Below are 27,457 nucleotides of genomic sequence, written 5' to 3' on the forward strand. Positions count from 1 at the left end.
CAGCCAAGTCATTAAAGGCCCGCTCGGCAGAAAGCTGTAAATCTTCCTTCTTCTCCATCCCAGCCCAGTCCAAGTCTGTCCTGGCAGGAGAGGCCCAGTTGGCTCCTCCTCCATGACTATTTCCTGAGCCTCCTGCAGGGGGCCAGGTGGGGACCACAGGAGCACAAGACAGCTCCTAGCCCACAGCCTGGTTGCCATAAGCAGGAAATAATGCTAAGACCTGGTGGAATGACTCAAGGGCACCATGCACAGGAAGGGGCGGGCCTTCCTGCACTAGCATGGTCAGAGAAGGCTGCTTGGAGGTGATGTGTCAGGTAAGACATACAACCAGAAGTACAGCTTTGTTGCCACTTAGAGCAGTGCCTCTACTCCGCTGTGCCATCTTAGCAAGTGGGTTTCTTCTCTGAACCGCTTCTTCTTCCTAGAAATTGCCTTTTCCTAGCAAGCAGGGTTCTTTCTGAGATTCTAGTATGTTGTCAACTCTCATGGAAATGTCGCCTCCTTTGCCTAGTTAAAAACAAAGACCTGGGCTGGGAATGTGGCTTAGTAGTAGAGTGCTCGTCTAGTATGTATGAAGCCCTGGGTTCAATTCCTCAGTACCACATAAACAGAAAAGGCCAGAAGTGGTACTGTGGCTCAAGTAGTAGAGTGCTAGCCTTGAGTAAAACAAGTCAGGGACAGTGCCCAGACCTTGAGTTCAAGCCCCAGGACTGGCAAAAACAAAACAAAACAAAAAAACACAAAAACAAAGACCTGTCCTTATTCGTGTGTGTTTGTGTGTGTGTGTGTGTGTGTGTGTGTGTGTGTGTGTGTGTGTGTGTGTACTGGATACTGGAGCCTGAACCTGGGGCCTAGGTGCTGTTCCTTAGCTTTTTCACTCAAGGCTAGCATTCCACCATTTGAAGCTTTAAGCTTTTTGGTGGCTAATTGGAATAAAGAGTTTCCTGCCTGGGCTGGCTTTGAATTGTGCTTCTTATTCTTAGCCTCCTGAGTAGCTGGGATTCTAGGTGTGAGACACCAGTATCTGGCTGTCCTCATTCTTTTATGGAGGCCATATAGAAAGATAGCTCTTCTCTACTCATTCACTCACTCATTCATTCTCTGAAGCATACTCTGTACCTTCACTGAGAAACCTTAGTTTGGGCAAAGGTAGGGAGATGTTAGGGGTCTTTTGGGGCAGTCCCCCACATTGGAGGCCATCTCTAATTACGGTGAGTGTCTCCCCATGGAAAGATGTGTGTGGGACCTACAAGTCAGAGCGTGCTAAGTTGATTCCATGTCCCAAAACTTGTCAATGAATTCCTGTTCTGCTAGTATAAATGGAAGATCTGCATGAATCTCTGTCGGTGCCTGTGGCCTAGTTGCCGGGGCTCCAGGGGCAGGACAAGCACCCGGTAGATCCCAGCCAGTGGGTTATGTGGGGCAGGCCCACCTGGTGCGCACGTGCGCATGTGCGGCAGCGCGGTGGTGAAGGGCCCCAGGGTGTGGGGGATGGCTGGGCCAAGAGGGAGTGCCTGCTGTCCCTGGCAGTTCCTGCCAGGGCCTGGGGACCCAGGGACTCGCCAGGAGCCTCAGCCCATCTGTATCTATGTCTTGCCACCAGCCGAGCCCCTCTGCTACCCAGTCCTTGCCTTTGAGAGTAAATCGGAGCACCTGGTGCCTTTGGTGAGCCTTGACTCCCTGGGGAACTGGGGTAGGTCTGTGTCCTTGGCTGTCCCAGATAACACTTTTGCCAATACTGATGTGCCCAGCAATAAACACTACTGCACACTTATTGTAAGCCATGGGCTACCTTCTATTAATTCACCCATTAACTTTCACGTCAGCTGTATGAGGAAAGCTGCCACTGAGGGCTTGCACAAGAGAAAGCTGAGGCCCAGAGAGGTTATGTAACTTGCCCAAGATCACCCAGTAAGATGTGAAGCCGATTTCAACCCTAGATCCTGTGACCCCTAAACAGTCAAGCCCCACACCCACCCTGTCTACTGGGCCTCAGATGTGGGTCCCTCCACGCCCTTGAAGCCAGGAGGCAGCAACTTGGGCTGTTCTCATACCTAGCATGAACATAAACTGACCTCTAGGGCAGCTTGGAGGAAGAAAAGCCAGGATATGAACCCAGCTCTGCCCGATTCTGTGCACAGAATCGGGTGCTTGTGCAAGGTGGCTCTGTGTTTCCTTCATGTGGGTATGGCACAGTGCTTGGCATACTTGGTTGTCTGAGTGCTTTTATTTTGGTGCCTTGAGTGAAGGTTTGGGGTTGCAGCCATTCCCTGGTGAGGAGATGGAGCTGTGTTCTCCAGTTTTCCCCTGTGATCCATTGGGCAGGTGATGGGCCTTCATATGGGGGTGGGGAGGCAAAGAGGCAGAGAGAGGTAGGGACAGTAAGACAGAGAGACAAACCAGGGAGCGCACATTTTATTTGTTATGACATCTCCCAGGTTTTTCCTGTGGCTGGCCAGGCCCTTTGCCTCTCTGCCCTCTCTGACTTTGAATTCAGCACTCAGGCCCTGGGTTAAGCAGCTGCTTGGCCCCATCCCCCCTCCCCTGGAGCATTCCCTAACATCCCCCCCTCAATGTATTATGTGTTTCTCATGTTTATTTACTATTTGTCCCCCTGAACCCTCTGAATCAGGCAAGGACATGATCTGTTTGGTTCTCCAAAGCATTAGAGAAAAGACCTTGGCACATATACACTCAACAGATATTTGATTGGATTTTTTAAATCCTTGTGGAACAGACTCCCTCCCTGTCCAGTCACTCTGGGCTCCATTCTACAGTAATGTAGTCTTTGGACTCAGGCTGTTGAATGTGGCCAGAGAAATCCTGGCCAAAGGGACCTTTGAGAGAGAGACACGACACTTGGACTCAGCACCCTGGGGTCTGCAAGTCTTAGGGTTTGGTGTCTGTGGCCCCACTCTACCTCTGGTTCCTATGGCTGGAGTGGGTGCAGGGGTCCTGGGTGCCTGGTGGGCTCTGGGCTGGAGAATGCACTGTACAGGCTCCCTGACTGCTCATGGATTTTTCCTTGCAGAGGAAGGCATCAACCATGAGTGTAAGCTCTGTAACCAGATGTTCGACTCCCCGGCCAAGCTCCTCTGCCACCTCATCGAACACAGTTTTGAGGGCATGGGCGGCACCTTCAAATGCCCAGTGTGCTTCACAGGTAAGGGACCCCTCGTGAGCATGGCAGGGAGCATCCAGGGGGAGGGAGGGACCAGGGGCCAGCTCTGTCATGGCAGGACGCTGGCCTCTACTCCTTGCTGTTCCCTTTTGGTGGGCTTCCAGTGGCTTCCCAAGGAGACAGCCATATAGTCACGCTGCCTTCCTCCAGGCAGAACCAACCTATAGCCAATGTAGTCCCTGCCCAGTTACCTTTCTGGGGTAGGTTGGGTGGCACCTTTGCTAGTGCTCCATACTCAGCAGCCTCAGGCCCAAGCCTTAGTCCCTCTGCAACATCCTGCCCTTCCCAGGCACCACATTTCCCTCTGGTATCACAAATGCTCTCTAGCCACCTTGGGCTCCCAGGCAGCCCTAACTCCCTTCCTCCCTGGCCCACACCACTCCCATCACAGCCTTGCTCTGGGCTAGAGGGGTCGGGGGCAGTTCTGCTGGCCAAGTCTCCAGCCCCAAGGCTGGCTGCCAGCCCAGGCAAGCGGCTGTCCCGGCCTGAGGCGGGTCTCAAGGGCTCTGCAGGCCCCTCCTGCTGCCCAGATGGCAGCCGGTGTGTGCAGGGGAGCCTGGCCTTCCCAGCCTCCCCCGACATCTGCCGTCTGCCACTGCAGGAAGCCCACCCCAGGGAGGGTGCCTGGCAGGAGGGCATCTCTGAAGTACTCACTTCCCAGACGCACAGCTGCTTCCCCCGTACACCCAGGGCCCAGTCGCCCTGGGGACTCCTGACACCAGGAAGCCAGGGTGTCAGTCTGCTCCGTGATGGGCCTGGGAGGGGGCTGTGCTGTGGGTAAAGGTGTCCAAATACTCGCATACCTCTGGGGTCCTGCAACACCCCTGCTACCTTCTCCCCTGTCCTCACAGGAGCCCCTGCTCATCTGTTCCCATCCCACTCAGCATACTGACAGTCACCTAAGAGCAACAGGGTACTCAGCAACTTCTTGTATCCAACACTGTGATAAGCTGATTTAATTCAAATCTCAGCCCCACTACTGACTCCCAGTGGGACCTCAAGGTGGTCCCTGTCCATGGTGCCTCCATTTTCCCATCTGTGAAATGGGGCCTGACTTGTAGGTCTAGGAAGAATCCAGAGAACTTATAAGCAAAGATACATTGATGATGATGATGATGATGAGGAGGAGGAGGAGGAGGAGGAAGATAGACTCACTAACCCTATTTACTACAATGAACTCTATTTTTAGAAACAATGAAGCCCAGAGAGCTTATATGACTTGCTTGAGATTGCGTAGCTACCGTGTAGCAGAGCTCAGCTTACCTAACTTGAGGCCCTTCTATAGGGGGTTAGTAGTGCTTCCTGTAGCATTGTGCCCATGGCCGGGTGACCCCAGTTTGTGAGGTGGTGGGGCAGGGGTGTCCACAGCCATCCTCTGACAGCTCTGGCCCTGTGCAGTCTTCGTCCAGGCCAACAAGCTTCAACAGCACATCTTCGCCGTGCATGGGCAAGAGGACAAGATCTACGATTGCTCGCAGTGCCCGCAGAAGTTCTTCTTCCAGACTGAGCTGCAGGTGAGTCCCACCCTGCCAAGCGCTTCCCAGTTCATCGGCTTCCCTGTTGGCCATGAGGGTCTCGGGGTCAAGCTTGTATCGGGACCACCTCTGAATGGAAGAGCAATGGCGATCCAGCATGCAGGCCTGGTGCTAGCAGCTGTCTGGCATGGGGCGCTGTCCCGGCCCAAGCTAGCCTCTGCATTCTTGCCAGGGCTCACACTGTAAGCTTTCCCATGGCCAGTCCCTCCCCCTTGGGGGACTCAGTTTCCACCCACACTGCACAATGGTGTTGAACAGAACAGTCCCAGTGGCTGTGTGAGATGAGGAGCTGCGCCTGGGCTCTGTGACCTCAACACAACATGCTCTGATTCAGCAGAAGAAGCACACACTAGTGTCCTGAGGCTGATGAAGCCCTCAGTGAACTGCAATGGCCAGACCTGCTTCCAAGTTGCCCACATAGGGTGTGCCCTGGCTGAGATGCCTCCACACAGGCCAGCTGTGGGGGAGGGATACTTGTGGCATTTGGTGGCTTTCTAAGGACCTATTACCTGTGCCAAGTGAAACTGCTTTCTCTACCATTGGTTTGTACAAAAATTCTTTTTGTTTTGTTGGTCTTGGGGCTTGAACTCAGGGCCAGGGCACCGTCACGGAGCTCTTTTGCTCAAGGGCAGAGCTCTGCCACTTTGAGCTACATTTCCACTTTCAGTTTTCTGGTGGTTAATTAGAGATAAGAGTCTCACAGATTTTCCTACTTGGTCTGGTTTTGAACTGCAACCCTCAGATCTCAGCTTCCTGAGTAGCTAGGATTACAGACATGAGCCACCAGTGTCCAGTGCAGAGATTCTTGTTAACATGGAAGGGATCGCATGTCCACCAGAAAGAACACACACACACACACACACACGCATGCACGCACACACACACACACACACACACACACACACACACACACAAAGGGACATTGCGATCCTGGCGTCACCGCATGCATCCCCAGGAACAGCACATACGCAGTGTAGCACTGAAGTTCCCTAAAGAAAACCACACCCCCACAGAAATCCCTCCCAGATAAGCACAGTGACGCCATGTACCCATGGCGTGCGCATCTTGCTGGTGCCAGGCTATGTCAGGTTGCATGCAGCCTTGGCAGTCCATACCCTGTGGATGGCTGTGGCATGAACAAAAGCTTCTGTGTTGCTCATGTGACATGTCCGAGCAGAGGAAGGGTTCTGTCTGTGACATGCACTCAGTGGCCTGGGCCCACAGAGAGTCTGTTCCCATCTACATTTCCACAGTCCTGGAGCAGGGAGGAGAGGGGGCTGGAGTGTGTGCCAGCTCCTCAAGCTCCCACTGGGAAGGGAGGTGCACTGCCCTTCCTCACAGTGTCTCGGGAGCAGGCCTGGGGCCATGCCCAGCTTCTGGGGGCAAGGAGAGGAACCCCACCCTAGGTCCAGAAGGATCAGGGAGCTGGCATTTGTCAGCATTCCCAAAAGCTCACCTACACTGGCCCTTAGGGTGTTGCTTGCCTCTCCTCCTGCCCCCAGGCAGCACCCCATGCCCACCCCTGCAGTGTCCACACTGGTAGCCTCCTACCTGCCCAGGCACAAGGTGGCGCCACAAACCCAAGCAGTCAGCACTGGCTGGCCACAGAGGTGACCTCATCTTGGGTGGAGGGGCACAGACATGGCTGTTTCAGGGTCCCCTGCTGCCCACCTGTCATATACCTGGTAGTCAGCATGGGAATGGAGAAAGTGGGAAGAAAGAACACACACACATACCATCTGGGAAGTTCTGACAGCCTGGTTTGTTCTCCTTGGCAAGTCCCATGTCAGACTTGGCAGACTGAGCTCACTTTGACCCCATCTTCAAATCAAACCTCCGGTCATGTAAAACCTTTGATCAGCTTCTGTGAGTCCCCAACACTCCTCTCATTCCTGTGTGGCCCTCCTTCCATCTCCGTGTGGGGCAGTGTAGGGCACAGTCACATAGCCTGGGCCTCGATAAGGGCCTGCATTTCCCAAAGGTCAGCAGCTGTCCTGCTGAGCTCCAGCCTGAGCTGGAATCCTGTGCTGTGGACATGGCTGGAGCCAGCCGAAAGCCTTCTGGCTCATCTGGCCACAGCCCTCAGTCCCCAGTGTAGATAGTGCAGCCACCTTTCCCTGCCTACCTTACCTGGATGGCCTGGGCCCTGAGAGATGGAGCTTTTTATTGCCTACCAGGACAGGCATCTTCTATGTGCATTCATGCATAGCAGCTGATTTACGTACACCTTGGACTTGCTGGCCTCCTCCATTGTACTGGACCCCAAGAGAGACGAAGGGCCTCTTCTTGGTTAGCACTCAGCTTTCTCCCAGGGAACTGTCCTCTGCTGCCTTAGGGCTTTGGGAGCGTCATGGGTTGGAGCCCAGTCTCCCAAATGCGCTGGTGACAAGCCACATCTCATTTCAGCTCCGCCTGCTTTGGGCTAGGGCCCAACCGGACCCAAGAATGGATGCTAGGAGCCTGTGGTTTCCCCATCTTTTGGCTAACCTTTTAAGTCAGATCCTTAAACGCTAGAACCTCACTCAATTACAGCCTTAACAAGTCACTATTTTGTGCAATTAATGATTTTAATTACAGACCATTTAGAAGAGGAAGTGTGTTGCAGTAATGCCAATCTATGCAAATAATGGCTCTCCTTAAGCAACTTGAGCAGCAATTTTCTAGTTTCTGAGAGGAGGGGTTTCTGGCCTTGAAGCTTTCTTTCCTGGTCATTGAGCCAGCGCTGGGGCTGGGGCTGATGCTGAGAGGCTGGGGCCAGGGCTGGGGCTGGGGCTGGGATTAGAGCTGGGGCTGGGGCAGGGGCTGAGAGGTTGGGGATGGGGCTGGGGCTGGCTGTGTGTGGGAATGTTGTCTGAGGCCATGTGAAGAGGCTGCTGGGAGCTGGCATTGGTGGACGTGGGGACTACAGGCTAAGCAGTCTGAAGAAAACATACAACTTCCCACTGAATTCACTCACAGACCAGAAAAGCACCATTGTGGGGCCAGAAGTGTCAGGTGGGGCTGGACTGGGGCATACTCAGTGTCTGCAGGGATGGGCCTGCCTCCAAAGAGAGGATGCATGAACAGGAGCACTGTTTCCAGGGTAATGGAGGGGTGCGTCCTCTGCTCTGAACACTCAGCTCCACTCGGATTACTTTGGGTGGAGCAGGCACAGTTATCAGCATAATTAGGAGCATGGGAAGAAACTAAGCGTGGCTGCATGTACCTGTGAGACAAGTGTGCAGAGGGCTTCTTGTGACCCAGACACCAGTTCTAGAGCTGAGGAAATAGTGAGCATGAACAGTCCTGTGTTCTAATGGGGCCATAACACTGACCAATGACAAAAAGAAAGGTAAGGGGCTGGAGCGGGGAAGGGAGGCTAGAAACTCCTTGATGAGCGTGGTTAGGAAGGGCCTCTTGAGAAGGCAGTGGGTGGGCTGGGCAGGCATTTGTGGAGGAGGACCATGCAATGCAAAGGTCCTGTGGTCTGTATAAGGTAGGCATCCTTTGGGGATGAGAACAGGCAGAGAGTAGCTAAATCATGGTAAGCCAGCAGAAGCCAGTCAGCTCAGGTCCTGGAATGTGTGTTCTACCTCCAGTGACGAGAAACCAAGTAGGGCAACGGATATGATCTTTTCAGGATTTACATCCTGAATCAAAATGTAAGAAGTTTGCTTTGAAAAGACTGTCAAGAGAATGAAAAGTCAGACTGGGAGGAAACATTCGCAAGTCACGTACTCTAAGAAAACTTCTTGTACCAGAATGGATAAAGAACTCTAGAGCCAGCTGCCAGGGACTCACACCTGTAAGCTTAGCGACTCAGGAAGCCAAAATATAGAGGATCATGGTTTGGATTCAGGCCAGGCATTAAAGTCTGTGAGACTCTATCTCCAAAATAACCAGCAAAAAGCAGGGCTGGAAGTGTTCAAGTGGATGAGCCAAGCAAGAAAGCCAAGCAAGCACGAGGTCCTGAATACAAACTCCAGTACTGCTCAAAAAGAATGAAAACTTTCAAAAGTCAATGAGGAGAGCTGGGTGCTGGTGGCTCATGCCCATAATCCTAGCTACTCAGGAGGCTGAGATCTGAGGATCACAGTTCAAAGCCAGCCTAGGCAGGAAGGTTCATGAGACTCTTACACCCAATTAGCCACCAGAAAATTAGGAGAGGAGGTATGGCTCAAGTGGTAGGATGCTAGCATTGAGTGAAAAAGCTAAAGGGTAGCACCCTAGCCCTGAGTTCAAGCCCCAGTGTAGCCCAACCGCAAGGAAGAGATAAAAACTTTGGACAGGGTCTCATCAAAGAAGTTCTGCATTGGGGTGGAGGCATAGTTCCAGTGATACAGTGCCAACCAATGAGTAAAAGGGTCAGAGACCAAGTTTGAGTCCCTTTGTCAGGCACAAAAAAATAAAAGAAGTTGTTCATCATTTAACTGGAAAAAGAACATCCCATCAACAGACCTGCACCTGCCGGAGTGGCAGACAGGTGCAGATGCCAGCCACTGCCCGTCGCCAGTGGGGCAGGGTGAGAAGCACCTGCCACGCTCCTGTCCACAGGTAGCCACTGGAAGTGTCGCATGCGGCAGCGTGAGGCACAGAGTTTATGGGTTTCTTGTTAAGTTAAATGTACACTCTCTTAAAAAAAATTTTTTTTTTAAGCAGAATCTCATTTAGTCCGGACTAGCCTTGAACTCTTTTTTTTTTTTTTTTTTTTTTTTGGCCAGTCCTGGGCCTTGGACTCAGGGCCTGAGCACTGTCCCTGGCTTCTTCCCGCTCAAGGCTAGCACTCTGCCACTTGAGCCACAGCGCCGCTTCTGGCCTTTTTCTGTATATGTGGTGCTGGGGAATCGAACCTAGGGCCTCGTGTATCCGAGGCAGGCACTCTTGCCACTAGGCTATATCCCCAGCCCTAGCCTTGAACTCTTGATCCCCCTGCCTCCTCCCTTCTAAATGCTGAGATTGCAGGCATGTGCTGTGGTATTTAGCAACGCAGATGAATATAAATGCCAAGTAAAAGAAGTTAGGTTTAAAAGACTCTGCACTGTATGTTCTATACTTTTTTTTTAAGGAAAAATATGTCAGAAGACAAAGCCAGTCATTGTCAGGGGACGACGTGGGGAAGAAAAGGGATTGGATGGGGTTTTTCCTCTCTCTGCTCTCCCTCACCCCCACATACCCACACGCTGCACGTGCAGACAGTGAGCTGAGCTGTGGAGTCAGTCCTAGGGCAGCACAGGAGACCTGGGTGGAGTGTGGCACAAATGCCAGGACAGAAGTCTGCAGGCCTTTCCGGGTCTGTGGGGTGGAGGGTTCTTAGCATGCTTCAGGTGCCCAGGACTTTGAGGCGAGCTTGGATAGTGGATGGCTAGGTCATCCCTCTCTGGAAATAGCTCAGACAATAAAGGAAATGACTTTGGAATGCCAAGGAAATGAACATGGGGGAGGGTGGTCATTTGGGTGTCAAGTATGATGATTTAAATGTGGCAGATGGATCATCTTCTCTGAGCCACCTTCTGCCTCTTCCCGCCCTGAGCGGGGTCTCACTCCGCAGCCAGGCTCTCTGAGCTTCTCCGAAGGTGACCATCTCTCACTGCTCTGGTCAGCTGCTGGGACACACACACACACACACACACAGCAAGGATCATGCAGGTAGCCATTGGAACATATAGGAAATCAGGAGACCTCAATCACCATGAGCAGGCAGCTTCCAAAGGAAGATTCTGGATGCCTGGCATAGCTGTCTACCCTGACCCGTGTGCTGGGACTGGCATGGGGGCCACACAACTCACACTGGCCAGTGGAGGGTGTTGCTGGGGGCAGGGAGCACTGCCAGTGTGGACGGTGGTAGAGGAACAGCTGGGAACGGGGTGGGAGGGGGAGAGTCTCTATGGTCAGAGGTGAGCCTGGGCCCTTGTTGAAGTGGCTGGGTGGGCGCTTATCTTCATGAGGGCAACTCTGTATCCGGAACCTGGCTCCATCACATGCCGTCAGCCGGCATGTGGCTCATGTCTGTCTCACAGGTACATTGTGAAGGCCAGGCCCAGGCCAGGTGCAGGGGAAGTGTGCTGGTGATGATGGCTGACAATTTGAGGCTCAGATGGGCCTTTGGGGTTCCTCACTTCTGGCCTGAGTCTCTGATCATCCTTCTGGGGTGACCAGCCACGCCTCTGGGCTGTGGACATCAGACACCTCATGCTAGAGCATGGTGGGGACTGGGGATCCCAAGCAGGAATGGAAGGTAAAAAGGATGGGAGATGGGGCCAGACAGCCGGGCTCTACTTCCTTTGGCTTGGATCTTTTCTCTGGACCATTTTCTTGAGCTGTGCCCTAGACTCCAAGGAAGGAAGGAGGGAATTTTGGTTGGGGGCATGAGAGAGTCCCTGAAATGTCAGGGCTGTTGGCCTTGATTTCCTGCCTCCGGCTTCAGCAGATGAAGGCCTGGGGCCTTGCCAGCCTTGTGCCAGGAATAAGACAACCTGAGGGGAAGGACAGCCCCTGCCACCAGCTGTCTCTGCATGGATGTCGGCATGGATGGCACCTTTTTTTCTCCATGCTGGGATCTCCATACATCCGGGTCTCTACCACCCAAGGGATTCTCAGAGCACCGGCTGCTGCTACCCTGACCCCAGTGCTTCACTGGGGAAGCAGGGTTGTCAGGCAGTCAGGGCAGCGTCCCCATTCACATCTCCTCTGTGGGCTAGGTCCTAACTGAAGCACTTTGTATTGGACACAGCTACGAAGTAGGTACTCCCATCCCTGGGTACAGAAATGGAAACTGAGGCTTCCCGATGGGTTGAAAGGTGAGACAATTTGCTGGAGGTCACAAGCAAGTGTCACAGCCACAATGTGAAGCCCAATTGTCTCTGCTACTAAGACAAACAGAAACCCTCCAATGTTTAAATAATTTGCCATTTATATGAGCTAATAGATTTAAATGAGGCCTGCAGTGCTGAACTATAAAAAGCGGTTGTTGTCAGGGGACCCAGAAACTATTTTAGTAGTTGGGCCAAGCAGGTAGCACAAGTGGCAATGGCAGGGGATGAAACTGAGCTCAGAAAATGGAGCTCCTGGGCGACCAGCTAGAGATGCTCCAGGCCTCAGGTGGGCTAGGCCTGCCGAGCTTTCTGCCTACGGAGGAACAGAAGGGTGGACGCCACGAAGGCTGGGCTTGGGAGTGGGCAGCTGGCTCCAGTCACACACAGCGCCCTCCAGGATACCTGGACAGCTTGTGCTTGGCTCCATGGGGTCTCATTGAGAATAAAGCTTGAATTAGAGGGAAAAAATATTTTTGTGTGTGTCAGTCCTGGGGCTTGAACTCAGGGCCTGGGCATTCCCCCTTAGCTTTTGGTGTTGTTCAGTCATGAGCTTGAACTTAAGACTTAGGTACTGTCCCTGAGCTATTTTGCTCCAGGCTAGTGCCCTAACACTTTGAACCAAAAGGCTACTTAAGCCTTTTGATAAGATAAGAGTCTCATGGGGACTTTTCTGCTTGTATTGGCTTTGAACCTGGGTCCTCAGATCTCAGCCTCTTGATTAGCTAGGATTATAGGCATGAACCACTGGTGCCTGGCTTCTGTCTGTCTGTCTATTTATTTAGCTCAAAGCTGGCACTCTGCCAACTTGAGCCACAGCTTCACTTCTGGCTTTTTGAAGGTTAATTGGAGATAGGACTCTCACAGACTTTCTTACCCAGGACTGGTGTTGAACCATGATCCTCAGATCTCAGCTTTCTGAGTGGCTGTGATTACTGGTAGGAGCCACTGGTGTCTGTGAAGAAGGTAGAGTTGCCTGTTGCCTCAGTTCCAAGTTTATGGCAAGTACACGAAGACATGGGTGCGCACGCATGCACGTGCACGTACACACACCATCTTGATGGGCAGGCAGGGGGCTTGCTCCATACCCTAAAGTCTCTCCTCCTCACCAGCAAAGCTGGGGGCTGCAGGAAGTAATTGTGAGCCGGCCCGTGGCGGCCAAGCGGCCAGCCCAGCGTCGAGCAGGCGCATTTAAAGGATTAGCTCACGCTGTTTGCTTGTGTGTGCCTAATCATGCCGCTTCCAGCTAAATGATTACAATTGATTAAAAGCAGAGCTAGAGACTCTAACAAGCAACCCGGGGCCCTTCCGATGGGGCAAGCCAAGCCCTGCCAGGCTGGATCCTGGTACGCGGCCAGGGGAGGCCTCTGTGAGCTAGTGGTGTGGTCTGAGCTCCAATGTGACCCTTCCTGTCCATTCCCAAGAAAGCCTGCTTTAATTAGTCATTTAACACCCACTCCTGGGGACACTCACTGCAGGTGTCAGGAACTTCGAAGTGACAGGGCTCCTGTGTTCACAGCGTTGCCATTGTATGGAAGACATTGAAGATAAATGAGTAAACACATAAGATAGGCAATTCCATGTTGTCATGTTCTAAAGACAATAAAACACTGAATTTGGTGGGGGGGAGTATGTATGTATGTGAGTGTTGGGGCAGAGGTGAGGGAATATTGTGAATGAAAAAGCAGAGAGAGTAGTGAAGAAAGACTAGCATTTCAGCCATAAGGTCCTCCATGAAAAAGGAGAGTGAGTGCAAAGGCCCTGAGGCATAGACAGAAGTGTGATGTTCAAGAAATAGAATATACAGTGGAACTGGAGACAAGTGAGGCTGTTTACTTGCTGACTTCTCCTGGGCTGATCTCACCTCTTGGTGCTGCCATGGTTAAAACCTCCCGGACAAATGGGTATCTGTTCCTCCTTCTTCCGAAAGACAGTCCCTTTCTTCCTGTGCTCCAGCCAAGGAAAATGGACCCTTTTCTGAGAAACCCTCCCTGATCTTCTCGCCCTTGGCTTAATTCTCTGACTTCTTTTCCAACATGGACCCTAAATAACTGTACTACACCTGATTCTCCACTCATCCATTTACCCATCCACTGCCCACCCATCCATCTGTCCACCTACCCATCCAACCATACATCCCTTCATTTACTCGGCTGTTCATCCATCTATAAATCCACACATACATTCATCTCCTGCCTAGCTATTCATCTGCTCACCTATCACCCACACACCTATCCATCCACCCATCTTTCCGTACATCCACTTAACTATACATCTCTCATCCATCCACACATCTATTCATTTGCTTATCTTTCTTGCCTATTTATCCACTGACCTGTCTGTCTATCTGCCCATCCATCCACACATTCATCCATTTTCCCATCTATCCATCTTCTCCTCTATCTGCTCACACACCCACCATCCACTCACCATCCATCCATCATTCCTTATAGGTTTTCACTTTCTTTTGAGCTCTTGAAAAACAGGGAAAGGAGACAGTGGGTACCCCGTGCAGACTCTGGGAGCCTGTTTTGGGAACTTCCTGGTCCTTATAAGATGGCTAACTGAGTCACCAGTTTTCTTGCCTCTGCACGGCTGCTGTCTGATCCAGCCAGATAATTACAACTAATAATAATTAAAATGTGAAAGTGCTCTAGGCACATCCTTAGCATTTGACTCTTTGGCTATGTTTTCTGTGAGGCTCTGCATCTTCCTCTTTCCTGCAGTAAAGTTGCCAGGTCCTTGCCATTCGCTTCAGGGGAAGCCCAGCGCCGTTGTGCTTGGCCATTCATGAAGTCAGAAAGGAGCCTGTGAACCAGCCTGGCTGATGCCCCTCTTCCCATCATTCTCTATGGCAGACGTTGTAGTTCCCTGGCTTCTTCCTCCTCTGTTTAATGGCATGGGACCTACTGAATTGTTCTTCCTGTGTGAATGGTGTTTAGCAAGCAAGGTTCCTCCCTGATGGTGACTACGGTGGATTTCCCTCTGTATTTCCTGTCTCCTCTAGCTGAGACATGAGGGCCTAGCACAGCATGGCATAGGGAGACTGCCTGGGCACTGAGGCCCTGGCCTGGCTTTGATTCCTAATCCTACTCCTATGTAGTTCTACAGTCCTGAGGAAGTTGCTGGCCTTTTCTAGTTCTTAGGAAACTAGCAGTAATGACTGACCCTGTCATGTGGAGTACTAGGATTCTGAAGGCAGTGGTAGTATCTAAAAAGCCCCCCAAGCACCAGGTGTGATCAGTCAAGGCCTGGGAAGGATTAACCAATGGTGCCATTGTCATTGTGACTATGGGCTGGCTGTCATAAGCTTGCAGCTTACTAATTCAATGATTCATTCCATCAGTTGTGCATGCAGGAGCTTCATGTAGTCAGCCCACAGTGTTTGCTGAGCACCTACTTTATGCCATACATGTGCAGATGATGTGATAGAGACATAGAAAAGCATAGACAAAGTCAGCTGTTGTGGGAAGGACAACAGTATACTAATGAGGAAAAATGACTTATTTTTGGTGCTTGAACTCAGGGTCTGGGTGCTGTTCCTGAGCTTTTCTGCTCAGGGCTAGCACTCTACCATTTGAGCTACAGCTCCACTGCCAGCTTTTTATTGGTTATATGGAGATAAGAAGTCTCACTGACTTACCCACTTGGGCTGGCTTTGAACCTCAATTCTCAGATCTCAGCCTCTTTAGCAGCTAGAATTACAGATGTGAGCCACTGACACCCAGCCAAAATACTTCTTATATATTTGCATGATGTAGTGGACTCTGGCATCATATTCTCCCAATCACATCATATCCAGGTTGAGCATCTCTAGTCTGAAGATGCAAAAGTTGAAGTACTCCAAAATCTCCATCTTCTACAGAGCTGATATAATGCCACAGTGGAAAATTCCACATCACAAAGCTTGTTTTATACACAAAATTGGGGAAGAAAAACCCCCAAAGAGTTACCTTCTGAAGATGGGTGTGGAAGATACACAATTCATAAATGAACTTTGTGTCCAGACTCATGTTCCATTCCCAGGTATTCATCATATAAATGCAAATAGTGCAAAACTCAAAACCACACCTAGGGCTGAACATTTTGGACAAAGGACCATCAACCTGTACTAACATTAACCATTGCTGTCACAGCACAGCTCAACAGCTGTGTCCATGTCCCCAGCCTTGGTTTACCTTTCTGCTTTCAACAGAATGACATTATTTTTGTCATTACTATTATTCTTCCTGTGGCTCCCACTCCATGGGGCGGGGGGAGACTGTGATGTGAGGGGCTGGGGAAGGAGGGCTGGGTGGTCTGAATTGACAGAATATCAATGTAAGCACTGATCTGTCACTCTGTCCTTTGGGAGCCCAGGACTCAGTCCTGAGTACCCCACACTAATACTGTGGAAATGGCTTGCCTTTCCTGGGTGACAGCAAGCTCTGTCCAGGGGTGATCGGACTGTGGCCTTCCACTTAAGCACACTCTCCTTTTCACAGACAGGAAGACTGAGGCTTCCCACATACACAGTGCTGAGGCAGAGCTTTGAGCCCAGGCCCTGTGAAAGAGGATCTGCAGGAGTGAAGGTTGCCCACACCATTAGGCAGGAGGAAAGACTGTGTGCAGGGGAGGGAGTGGATAGGGGATGGGCAGCCCTTTGGTGGCAGAGCCAAAGCCAGGGGGTGATGGCACACACAGCTCCCAGGCCACGAGGATGCCACTCCTCTGGGCCACCTTGAATGCGCACTGGTCACAAGAGAGGAAAATGCTGGGCATCTGGAAGAGTGGCCCTGAGGCAGAATGCTGTGCCTGGCTCTGCACCCCAGGGGGCTGCCTGACTGCAGGATGAAGTGTATTGAAACCTAGATGGGGACCGGGAGGGGGGCAGCACCCCCAGGCCCAGCCCTGAGCAGAGATGGCACTTGGACTTGGCCTCGGGCTTCCTGTCTGCCCACTGGAGCCTGTCATTCATGCCCTTTAGAGGGGCAACTTTAGAGGGGCACCATGCCATCCTGACAGATGGGCACAGGGGAGCTGCCAGGTACCTCCAGCCAAAGTCCATTGTGTGTGCCACGAGCCCAGCTCCGGGAAGGCGCTAGCCCACGTGGACCAAATGCCTCCAGTTTCATGAAAACAGTGATAATGTAGGAAGCAGTGGACACCACCTTGCTCCAATGCCACAGAGGTGTGTCTAGCACCAGGCCTGCCCTGCACTGACAGGGAGAGAAGCTAACACACAGGAAGGCAGGGCTGGGGTGGAGGAAGGGAGGCCCAGTGGCATTTGTGGGACCTGTAACGACGATGTCACTGTCCAAAGGGCCTCTGTGCTTCTCTTGGCAAGTTGTTTGTTTGTGCTGGTACTGGGGCTTGAACTCAGAACAAGGCTGACACTTTACAACTTGTGCCACAGCTCCACTTCCGGCATTTGTGTAGTTAATTGGAAATAAGAATTTCTCCAACTTTTCTGCCCAGGCTGGCTTCAAACCACAATCCTCAGATCTCAGCCTCCTGTGTAGCTAGGATTATAGACATGAGCCACCAGTGCCTATCCTTTGTCAAGCTAGAGAAGGCCTGCGAAGTAATATTTGTGAAACTTTGCATCAGAGCCCAGCTCTGGAGGAGGGCCTGATGGCTGGGTGGTAGGAGCACAAGGGGTGGGATTGGCCAGGCTGATATTGATGCCACTCTCCTACTTTTTGTCATTGTGAGGCTTGAACTCAAGCCTCTTTGTGCTCAAGGCTAGTGCTCTACCACTTGAGCCATAGTGCCACTTCGGGTTTTTTGAGTGGTTAATTGGGGAAAGGGTCTCGTGGGGACTTTTCTACCTGGGCTGGCTTCAAACCACTATCTTCAGATCTCAATCTCCTGAGTAGCTATTACTGGCGTGAGCCACCAGGACTGGCACTCCCAATTTTGTCAGGAGGGACAAGCTTAAAGAGGCCGCTTACGTGATGCCATGTGACATGGTTGGTAAGTGGCATGCACGGAGCTGGTGGGGATGACAACGAGGGCCTCACCAGGCTGGCAGGCAGCCCCATTTGCAGATGGGAGACTGAGGCATGTCTGGGCTGTATCTGGCAGAGGTTTATACCCCGCAGCCTGCTCTAGAGCCTGGGCATTGTAGCTACAGTGTTGTGGTCAGTTCTGTGTTGTGAACCCCTTTGTGTTCAGACCGTCTCTGGAGGCATCAGTGGGGTGAGGGGCCACAGCCCCTCACTAGGAGGCTTTGCTAGGAGGAGGCAGCGCTTCTGAGCCCCCACAAGCTGAGAGAAGAGAGCAGAATGCTCTCAGTAGAAGCCTGGATTGTACTCTTTGGTAGAGCAGGAACAATTACTAATGACATTTAGAAAGAAATTAATGATGAGAAATGCAAGTTGGCATTTCAGAAGCACCAGTCAGCACTCGCAGGAGAGGCAAGGGCTGGGGGTGGGCACGGAGGGGAGGTGAAGGGGATGGCAAGAAATTAATTTCGCTGTGTCAATAATGACCGTGGCTCTGCTCAATCTGCTTGTGAAGTTTAGACAAAATCAAACAGGGACTGGCTGGGTCTGCAAGGAATCTGCGTGGCTGGACTGTGAGTCAGGGCGGCAACAGTTAGGTGGGCATGCATCGTCTGAGAATGGGGTTGTTTGGGCTCAAACCAAGTGCCTCCCCTTACCAGCTAGATGATCGCTCTGCCAGAAAGACCCCCCAAAACCTTGGTTTCATCATCAGGAAAAGGGTGAACTTGGAGAAGTGGGCGCAATGTGTACGAGGAACATGTGGTTTCTGACACATTGTAAGCTTATATTTCACAAACACAGCCTCATGTTTATTCTTATATTCTGTATACTTATTCTCATTAAAACATTTCAAGTCAGGTACTGTTGGGGATTATTATGGCCTTGGGGGAAGGCTGCCCTTCCACCAGCCTTGGGACAATGGAAGTCCCTCCCACCTTCTGGCCTCCGCCCCTTGGGAGGTGAACACGTGCGTGCCACCATGATGGGGTTGTCCCGCCCACAAAGGAAAGTCTGTGAGACTTATTTCCAGTTAACCACCAAAAAGCCAAAAGTGGAACTGTGACTCAAGTGGAAAAGTGCTAGCTTGTGGGGGGAGGGCACTAAGGGAGAGTTCTTAGCCCCCTTAGTTCAAGCACTGGCACCCCCAAAATTATTTCTTAAATGGGAATGCCTCATTTGTGTTATATGGTTTGAGTGACTATTAGCTATTGGGATAAATCAAATGCTGGACTATTCCTTACACCCCGGATTCTTAGAATAGATAAAATGTGGCATTGGGAGGAGACAAGGTAGAGGGGAAGAAGGAAGCAAGATGCTGAAATTGTCTGGGGAAGGGTGGGGTGATGAGGGAGTTTGTGTTATCCAGAACCAGTCTGTAGAGGTGCGGGGACAACAGAAGTCCTAGTGCCTGTGATGCCTCTCGTCCTCAAAGACAGGGTGGGAACATGCAGCCGTGGATGGCCCAGAGCTTGTGGAAGCTTTATGATGTTGTCTGTTCTTCAGACTGAGTGATTTCCTATCATTTTAATGGCTAGTATATACCCACTATTGATACCAGATACTGCACATTTACACATTAAATCACACTTGATGCCCAGTTCAGGAGGCTGTGTCCTTTGGCTGTGGTGCCATCCTTGTCTCCCCATTTTGTTCCCTGAAGCAGCTGCATCACATGTATAGGCTTATAGTGGTTCTGAGCTGTTTGTTAATGATGGTAAAGCCTGGGCAGAGCACTAGCGAAGGCAGTGTCTCCTGTCTGATCAATTCTGTGGGCTGTAAAACCTTTACATATGATCTCTAATTTGCTCACCTTTCAGATGAGCAAATGGGTACTTGTAAAAAGTGAAGTCTATCTAGAGCTTAGGGTCACAGATTTGAACTCAAACTTTTGTTGTCTTTCCACCAACCCATCTGTCCATCGGTTTATCCATGTGTCATCCAACCATCAACCCATTATCCACCTATCACTTATCGGTCTGCCTATCATCCATCCATCCATATTGACCATCCATGGATCCATCCATCCATCATCCAACCATCCAACCACCATTATCAATACATCCACTCATTATTCAGCCCCCCCACTTTGTCCATCTATTCATCCAACCATCCAACCACCATTATCAATACATCCACTCATTATTCAGCCCCCCACTTTGTCCATCTATTCACCCATCCATCCACCTGTCATTCATCAATTCATTCTCCTACTGACCTCGTTATCTACCATCTTATCTGTCTATCCATCAGCTGTACACCTATTGGGCACATGCCAGGAAATACATACCCTTTAATCTACCTGTCTCTTAATTCCACACTTGACTGCTATACATGCCTTGCTCTACTTTAAACTGGGTGTGCATGCATGCTCGTGCACATGTGTATGCACACACACACGTATATACATTCAGTTTGCAGAGTAAGAGAACAGGCTGGGAATGCAGGTGATTCATGGTCTGCCTCGTGGAAACAGTGAGGTCTGCTTTGGGCAGACCCCCTTCTTCTTGGTGGTATGGGCGTGTGGTAGGGAGCACGTGTCATGGCTTGAATGGAGGCCAAGTATGTACAGGAGGACACAGGAACATTTGTAGGGAGCTGTAGTCCCCCAGGAGTGGGAGATCCCATGGAGCCCTGGCTCCCTACATGGCAGGTCACCCTCTGCCCTTCTTTGTGTCATTCTACTTCCCTCTCTGGACTGACAAGGGTGCACACAGACATGTTTCACAAGGACCGTGGCGACCATTAACCGTAATCGGTCTCAGCTGCAGCTCGAGTCGCTGGTGCGTGCACATAATTCATCACAGCAAATGAGGTCCATCCTTGGGGCTTCTACCCTGCAGTCAGGGGGCTGAGCCTCATGGGCTCCAGGAGTCATTTTGGGGGTGCTGGGGCATGATGTTTTCTGAGGACAACCACCATTAAAATATCTACCAGAAGAGTTCTTTGTGGCAAGGCTAATTTTCTAGAAAATTTGAAAATGTAGGTAAGTTTTCCTTTTAACAACAACAACAAAAATAATAATTTGAAGAAACTAGACATGGGTCTGATGAAAGTTTTCATGTATCATTTACAAAACCTAAAAGCCCTGGATTAGTTTGGGGACATAAACATGTCTGTGCTGTTTAATTAGTGGCGTGTGACCTGGATTTCCCAGAGTAGCCCTGGTTTTCAGGTATTCTATCCCATCCATCAGCTATTTGCCCTGATTTTTTTTTCTTTGTGAAAATATGATGACTGTATGCAGAAGTTGTTAAAAAACAAACAAACATGCAGAATCAGAGGGAAAATCAAGGGGAATTCCCTGCCAATAAGGCAGCATTTGGGGCAATTGTGAGTGTGCCACACGACCACCCAGAAACGGGCTTCTCATCTCCCCACCCTCAAGGCCAAGGAGAACGCAGACCCTTCTTTCTGCTGGGGCCCAAGTCCCAGGCTGCTGTGGCTCTCTCCTCCTGTGGCCTAGCCCTGGGAGCTGCTCCATTGACCGTGGTGGTCAGCTCGCCCTGCTCAGATGAAGCCTCTTTGGAGATGACTTGACGTGGAAACAGCTTGAAGTCAGGCGCTAGTGGGTGGCATGGGAGCTGAGGACTCCACAAACCACCACAGTCGGTGTCCTCCTCCCGCCACCCCCTAACGCATACCTAGAGATGTGAGAGTGGACATCTAGGATTGGCCCTAAAATGCAGCCCTGGCTCCCATCAGTCCTGCTTGCCCTGGAGGATCCTGCCTGCCCTGCTTTGGATGCACATAGCAGCACATGTCCCGTCTCCACCATGTTCAAGCATGCAGCTTGATGGCATTAAGTATGCCTCCGTGGTGTAGCCATTGCCATCCTCCGTCTCCAGAACGTTCTCATCTTATCAAACTGGACTTTGCTCCATTAAATGCTTACACCTGGCCCCCTTGTGTCTGCCTCACCCTGGCAGCTACTGTATCAGTCTCCACCTCTGAGTGGGGCCATGTGGGGGGCCCCTCTTACAAGGGGAATCAGGCAATGTTTGTCCTGCCAGGGGCTTACTTTACTTACTGTAATGTCCTCAGAGAACCCCTCCCCCTTGTAAGAAAAAACCAGCCAGGTGCCCGTGTCTCACTAACTCTCACGACTCAGGAGGCTGAGATCTGAGGATTGTGGTTTGAAACCAGCTCAGGCAAAAACAAAAACAAAAAAAAGTATTTTACACTCTCCAATTAACTAGCAAAAAGGCAGAAGTGGAGATGTGGCTCAAGTGGTAGAGCCCTGAATGAAAAAGCTAGGTGGGAGTGCAAGACCCTGAGTTCAAACTCCTGTGCCAGAATACACACACACACACACACACACACACACACACACACACACACACACACACACAGGAAAAGAAAAGGGAAAATTGTCTAACATGCGCTGGCAAGGCAGGGGAGCTGTTCCTCTCCTCTCCTTGTGCCAGGCGATGACTTTGCCTGGGTGCCCAGCCTGCAGGTTGTCTGCTTCAGCTCCTCAACTGCTATTTCCAAGTTCAAGTGGGGTGAAGTGGAGAGCGGGGACAGGTCCTGCGAAGGGTTTACAGCAGGCATGGCTCAGGATAAACAGGTCACTGCAAAAGGGAGAACATGCTGGAAAGAAATATGCAGGTGCAGAACTACTCTGGGCTGAAGGGGCAGAGCAGCAGCTATAAGGAACCAGCATGGGATGGAGAAAACCTTGGAAGAGTGGGGTGCAGTGGAGTTGCTGGGGGGATTGTGACAGGGAGTCTCAGTGTGGTTGGAGAGCTAGAAGAGATGGGTGAAGCTGTAGGATTAAGAGTGCCTTGATCAGAGGTCTGGATTTACTCTAGCTCTCGTTGGGGCCCTCCTGTGTGGCACAGGGGGAGGGACTAAGCATTGACCCTTCAATCACAGGGACTGCTCCACTGGCTTCTAGGCAGCCCTGCCTGCTCTGCTTCTCTGTCACCAGGTGGGACTGCGGAAGGGGTCCCAGCAGTGGTGTGGCCTGGGGACGGGCCTGCCACACAACACAGGGGACCAGATGCCAGTGCTAACCATCGACTCCTGAGACCCTTGCAGTGCCGTGTGTGTGTGTGTGTGTGTGTGTGTGTGTGTATGTATGTGCATACATGCACAGTTGCACATGAGAAAGAGATTGAGAGGTGTAGGTATGTGTTGGTGTGCTCACACAGGGGACTGTGGGATATACAAGGAAAGCAGAGAGTTTTGTGACTGTGGAGGGGTTCTGTGAATATTTGAGAAAAAGAAGGGGTGGTGTGAGTCTGTGCAGTGTGTGCACTTACTTGCACACATGTGTGAGACTGTGAGGATCTGTGTACACACACGCATGGGAATTCTGTACAGGGAATTCCTGGAGTCCTGGCTCTGACTCTCCTTTCATTAGCTCCCCAGAGGCTGTCCCCACAATTCCTGTCCCCCCTGTGTCCCCAAAGGGCTTGATGGGAGGACTCCCACCCTCTGTGGGAGGAAGGGCTTGAGGAGATACCAACAATCACTGTTGGAGGACAGGGCAAATGGCAATGGTGTCCCCACAGAGAGGAGCAGCCCCTGACACCGACATTTGGAGCTCCTGGGTGCCTCTGGCAGGTTGGAAGTTTCAAGTCATCCCGTGTGTATGTACCTTGGTTTCCCTAGGTTTGCTAGCACCAGGCACACCCCAGTGGTGGGGAAACAAGCCCTTGAATACTCTGCTCCCCAGGACCTGCCACAATAGTTATAACCTCACCAGATCTTCCTTCTGTACCTCCCTCTTCTTCTTTTGGCAACCTTGCATGACAAGTCCCACATATTTTTCCTGCAGATGAAGACCCTAGATAGCACCAGGCTCACCTTCCGGCCAAGGGCTCTGACCCCTGCCCTACCCTGGGGGACAGTTGGCACCTGAGGTCTCTTCACAACAGCATTCACCCTCGGTGGGTTGTGGGTGCGTGTATACTGCTTTTTAACACCAAGCATCTTACAGTTTACATTAATCCAGACAAACAGGAGAGCTAGGTGTGCTGGCCTATAACTGGTGGCACTGCCTGGGGCCAAGGAGCACCAAGTCTGGGTTCTTGAGAGTGGCACTGGTTCTTGCCAGGCACCCAGGCTCTGCTCCTGGCCTGGGCTGTGCTCACTGGCAGCATGGCGCTGGGAGCCCCCAGGCCCCGAGCCCAAGGCCTCGTCTACACCATGGCCCCAGCCGGCCATGGAATCAGGTGATCTGAGATTCCTCCCTCTCTTTCCTGACACACACAGTTCCTGAGAGTTCTATGTCTCCACTGTGAAGGTGTTTGCTTTAGTCATCCTGAAGTATTGCAAGAGCTTTATCAATCAGAGGTGCAGATATTCTGAAATGGGAGGAGCAGGCCCTCACTCTTTCTTGGGAGCCCGTGCACCTTCCCATTTTTATTAATTTAGTAATAAATTTAGTAGCACTGAGGATTGAACTCAGAACCTCATGCTTGCTAGGCAAGCACTCTATCACTTGAGCCATGCTCCAGTCCTTTTTGCTTTTAGTATGTTTTCCAGATAGGGTCTTGTGCTTTTGTCTGGGCTGCCCTCAGATTGAGACCCTGCTACCTCCAGCTCCCAAGAAACTAGGATTACAGGTATGACCTCTGTGCCTGGGGCACCCATTCCCATTTCTAATGGCAGTCCACCACTTTCACCTGGGGGTCTCCTTGAGGCCTTGAAATGGGTGACCTCGCTCTGATCTCCTCACCCTGCTGGTACAGCTTTTAGGAGCCAGACTCACATTGTTGAGGATAAGGACTGTGGCTCAACTGAGTTGAGATGAGCTGTGTGGGCTGGGGTCCAGGGAGATGCCAGGCTGCGATGGTGGGAATCACAGTGATCCACTTGGCAGTCAAGACCAGTACCCAGGCCCAGTCAGAGCCATCCCTCATACAAGTGAAGTCTGGGTCACCTGATGTGCCATTGTTGAAGCCCTCCATCCTCCCAGCTCTGAGTCTGCCACGTCCCCTGAGCCCAAGGGGCCTAGCCAGTGGGACCTCCAAACAGAGCCACGGTGACCACATTAACTTAGGCCTAAGGGTCACTCATGTGCTCTCTTGCCTGGAAGGAGCAAATCGATAAGCAGCCCCAGAGATAGTTCATCTGTCTTGGCTTATGACAACAGCCATGACACTCCCTTGCACACCTCTCACACTCCACCCTCTGCTCACAAACGCACCAGTGGGGCACATCTGTGTGTGAAGTGTAGTTCCCTAGAGTCTGCGGTCCCCTGGGTGGGTCATATTAGTTCCTTTGTTTTGTTGGGTGACTAAGTGGGGGCCTGTTTACGGCTGGGTTCCTAATAGAAGCTATGGCTCCCTCCTAATAATCTATTCTCCAGTGGGGTCATTCCCAACATGCACCAGCACAGAACCTGTCCCCTTGAGCCTACTGGGCTTTTTCTGTTTTCACAACTATAGTTTCTCCCAGGAAAGATGTTTCCTTGCTTCTGGAACTGGTAGTTGGGCAGGCCACTTGCTTCGGTCTTTGGTGTGGTGGGGATGAGAGAAGGATCGGGAGAGGTCACCCTTCCCGCATGGACTCCTTGCAACCAAAGAAACAGGCAGGCTGGCTCTCACATAAGGAATCTGGGCCAGAGTCCTTCCATGCAGCTCCTCCTGTCCCCCAGGGGACTTGGGTCCCTGAATCTGGAGACCCTCAGGTGCTCCCCTTCCCCCAAGCCACCCACTTGCCTGTTGAGTACCAGGCTCTCCCTCCAGGCCCAGAGCTCTTGATGCTCATCTCCTACTGCCCTGGATGACAGGTGGCAGGATGTCTGAGAGAGGGACGGGAAAGCCCGTGTGTGTGCCCTGTGTGTGCGAGCTTGCTCCCTCTGCCTTGCTCCTCCCAGGCCAGTGGATCACTGACTCTACTCTAGGGAGGTGTCGTCATCGCCGGGGCAGTTCCCGCCCTGCCCTTTGAGGATGGGGTTGGCTATGGCTGCTAGGAGAAGTGGGGTACAGCCACATTGCGCCCCGCCCCACCGCCCAGGAGCAGCCACGTCACCAGCGGGCATTTAGAGGGAGCCCCGGCCATCACTCACTCCTAATTTTAATGACGTGCATTAGCTAAATTGTGTTCTGAGTATTCATTGCACACTGTTTATGGGGCGCTCTCAAGTGTGCATACCGTTTGTCAGAAGTGCAAACTAGCGAACATACGAGCCTTTAAGACAGGCCATCTGTTCGTCTTAGACCCTTGGACGATTGTCAAATGCGTCTAAAAATAAGTACTCACAAGCAGAGAGGGGCTATCTAGGTGATACACAGCAGAAATGGGGAGCAGAACTGCCCGTGTCTGTGCCCTCCCCAAAGGGAAAGACAGTAGTGTGTGTGCAGGGGTGGGGGTCAAGGGCGGAGGGAGATGGGAGCAGAGGGCCCTGGTGAGATGCCGCTTGGACCAGAGGCATGAACTTCTCCCTCTGTCTTGCAGCTTATGGAACTCCACTGCTCAAATACCTTCGATGGCTCCCTCTGGCCCAGATTTAAGGGCAAGCTGCCTTGTCTGGCATCATGGAGTCACATCAATATGGCCCCGCCTTTCTTTCCAGCCTCGTCTCCATAGCGCACACCCTGTACCTCTGCCAGGCTGAATTATTCATTGTTCCCCCAACATATGTTGCACTTTTCACATTTCACAGGAAGAGCAGCACCATGGCGGAGGGGAGGCTGCAGACTGCACGCGTGCTGATCTGCGCTGCCACTCCCAGCGGCAGGGCTGGCCTCTGTGTGCCTCAGTGTTCCCATCTGTACAGCAGGGACGGGCACACAGTGCATTCGTGGGGGGGAGGGGGCACCAGGCTTAGCTGACTGAACACTAGTGCGATGTGAAGGAGGCGCCTGGGGTGGAGGGAGCCTCTGTCACGGAGTGGTGGCCATTATTGGTGTTAGCCACACCTCCAGGCTATTGTCCAGGTGGCCAGTTCTGCCTGGGAAACCCCATCTCCACGTGCCTGCTCAAGCACACTCTAGCCCCAGTACAAACTCTGAGCCTGACTGTCCCAGGAGGGCTGCTGGAAGACAGGCCAGCCCCTCCTACAGCCACAGCTGGAAGAGCCTGGGGTGTTTCCCATCCTTGCTCTCTCTACCCGTGGCTGAGGGCTGGAGCAGGGCTGCAGGGCCTGCCCCACCTACATATAGGCTCTCTTTGTGGTTAACTTAGGTTCACAGCCTTGTTCCTTATCCCTGAAGAAAGGTCATGGCGAAGCTAGGCTAGACAGAAAGCCATCACACCATCACCCCCACCCCCACCCCGGCCAGTGTCACAAACATGGTGGGAAGGGAAGGAAGGTCCTATCAGGGAAGCAGAGGAAAGTGGCTATGTGGAAAGCTGCACGGTCTCCCAAGGGGGCCTGGGAGCAAGTGGTGGGACACTGGGCTGGGCGCAATGTTGTGCCTTTAATCTGTTATAGCGACTTTGTGGCCAGAGCTGGAACTCGTATGACCTTCATGTCCTCACAGCCGGGCCAGGGCCGGGACTCTCCAACTCTGGCTGCCCACCTCTCAGTCCAGAACACAGCAAGCAGGCCCTCGAAACATGTGCGCAGTGGATGAACGAGTGGATGCACGCACACCCCTCCCTCCCGTCCCACCAGACAGAGGACCCCATGGCCCCAATACGGAGTTCAGTGGGCACACTCAGTGCCAGGCTGGGGTATTTGTGCAATTATCTCCTGGGTCCTCTGGGCATCACGGAAAGAGGTGACCTTGATACTCGGGCTACCTAGCTGGCACCTGGCAAGCCAGGATTTGAACACAGGGCATAGCCCATCTGCCCTACTACCTGCTGTGGCAGGTAGGGCTGCAACCGTGCCAGTGGACACCAGGAGAGGTGCTAGGGGCCAAGCAAGGTGCTGGGACTTGACAGGCCTTTGTTATTAGGAGATGGCCGACAAAAACCTGGGACAGTGGTCTGCAGTCCAGAGAACTCTTCCCAGTCACAGCTGGATGTCCTGGGACTCAGCTTCATGCCCAAAGCAGCCAGCATAGT

General features: G+C 52.0%; 1 protein-coding gene across 3 annotated transcripts in view; it reads left to right on the forward strand.

Moving 5' to 3' along the window:
- The window catches only part of Znf423 (zinc finger protein 423), a 321,067-nt gene that overhangs the window by 289,187 nt on the left and 4,423 nt on the right, over positions 1-27,457 (forward strand). For all 3 annotated transcript variants that reach the window (XM_048355657.1, XM_048355658.1, XM_048355659.1), the window contains 2 exons: positions 3,032-3,163; positions 4,580-4,695. In XM_048355657.1, coding sequence (XP_048211614.1) covers positions 3,032-3,163; positions 4,580-4,695 — 248 coding nt within the window. The remainder of the gene's footprint in view (positions 1-3,031; positions 3,164-4,579; positions 4,696-27,457) is intronic.

This window comes from Perognathus longimembris, chromosome 10 (assembly GCF_023159225.1).
Source record: "Perognathus longimembris pacificus isolate PPM17 chromosome 10, ASM2315922v1, whole genome shotgun sequence".
NCBI lineage: Eukaryota > Metazoa > Chordata > Mammalia > Rodentia > Heteromyidae > Perognathus > Perognathus longimembris.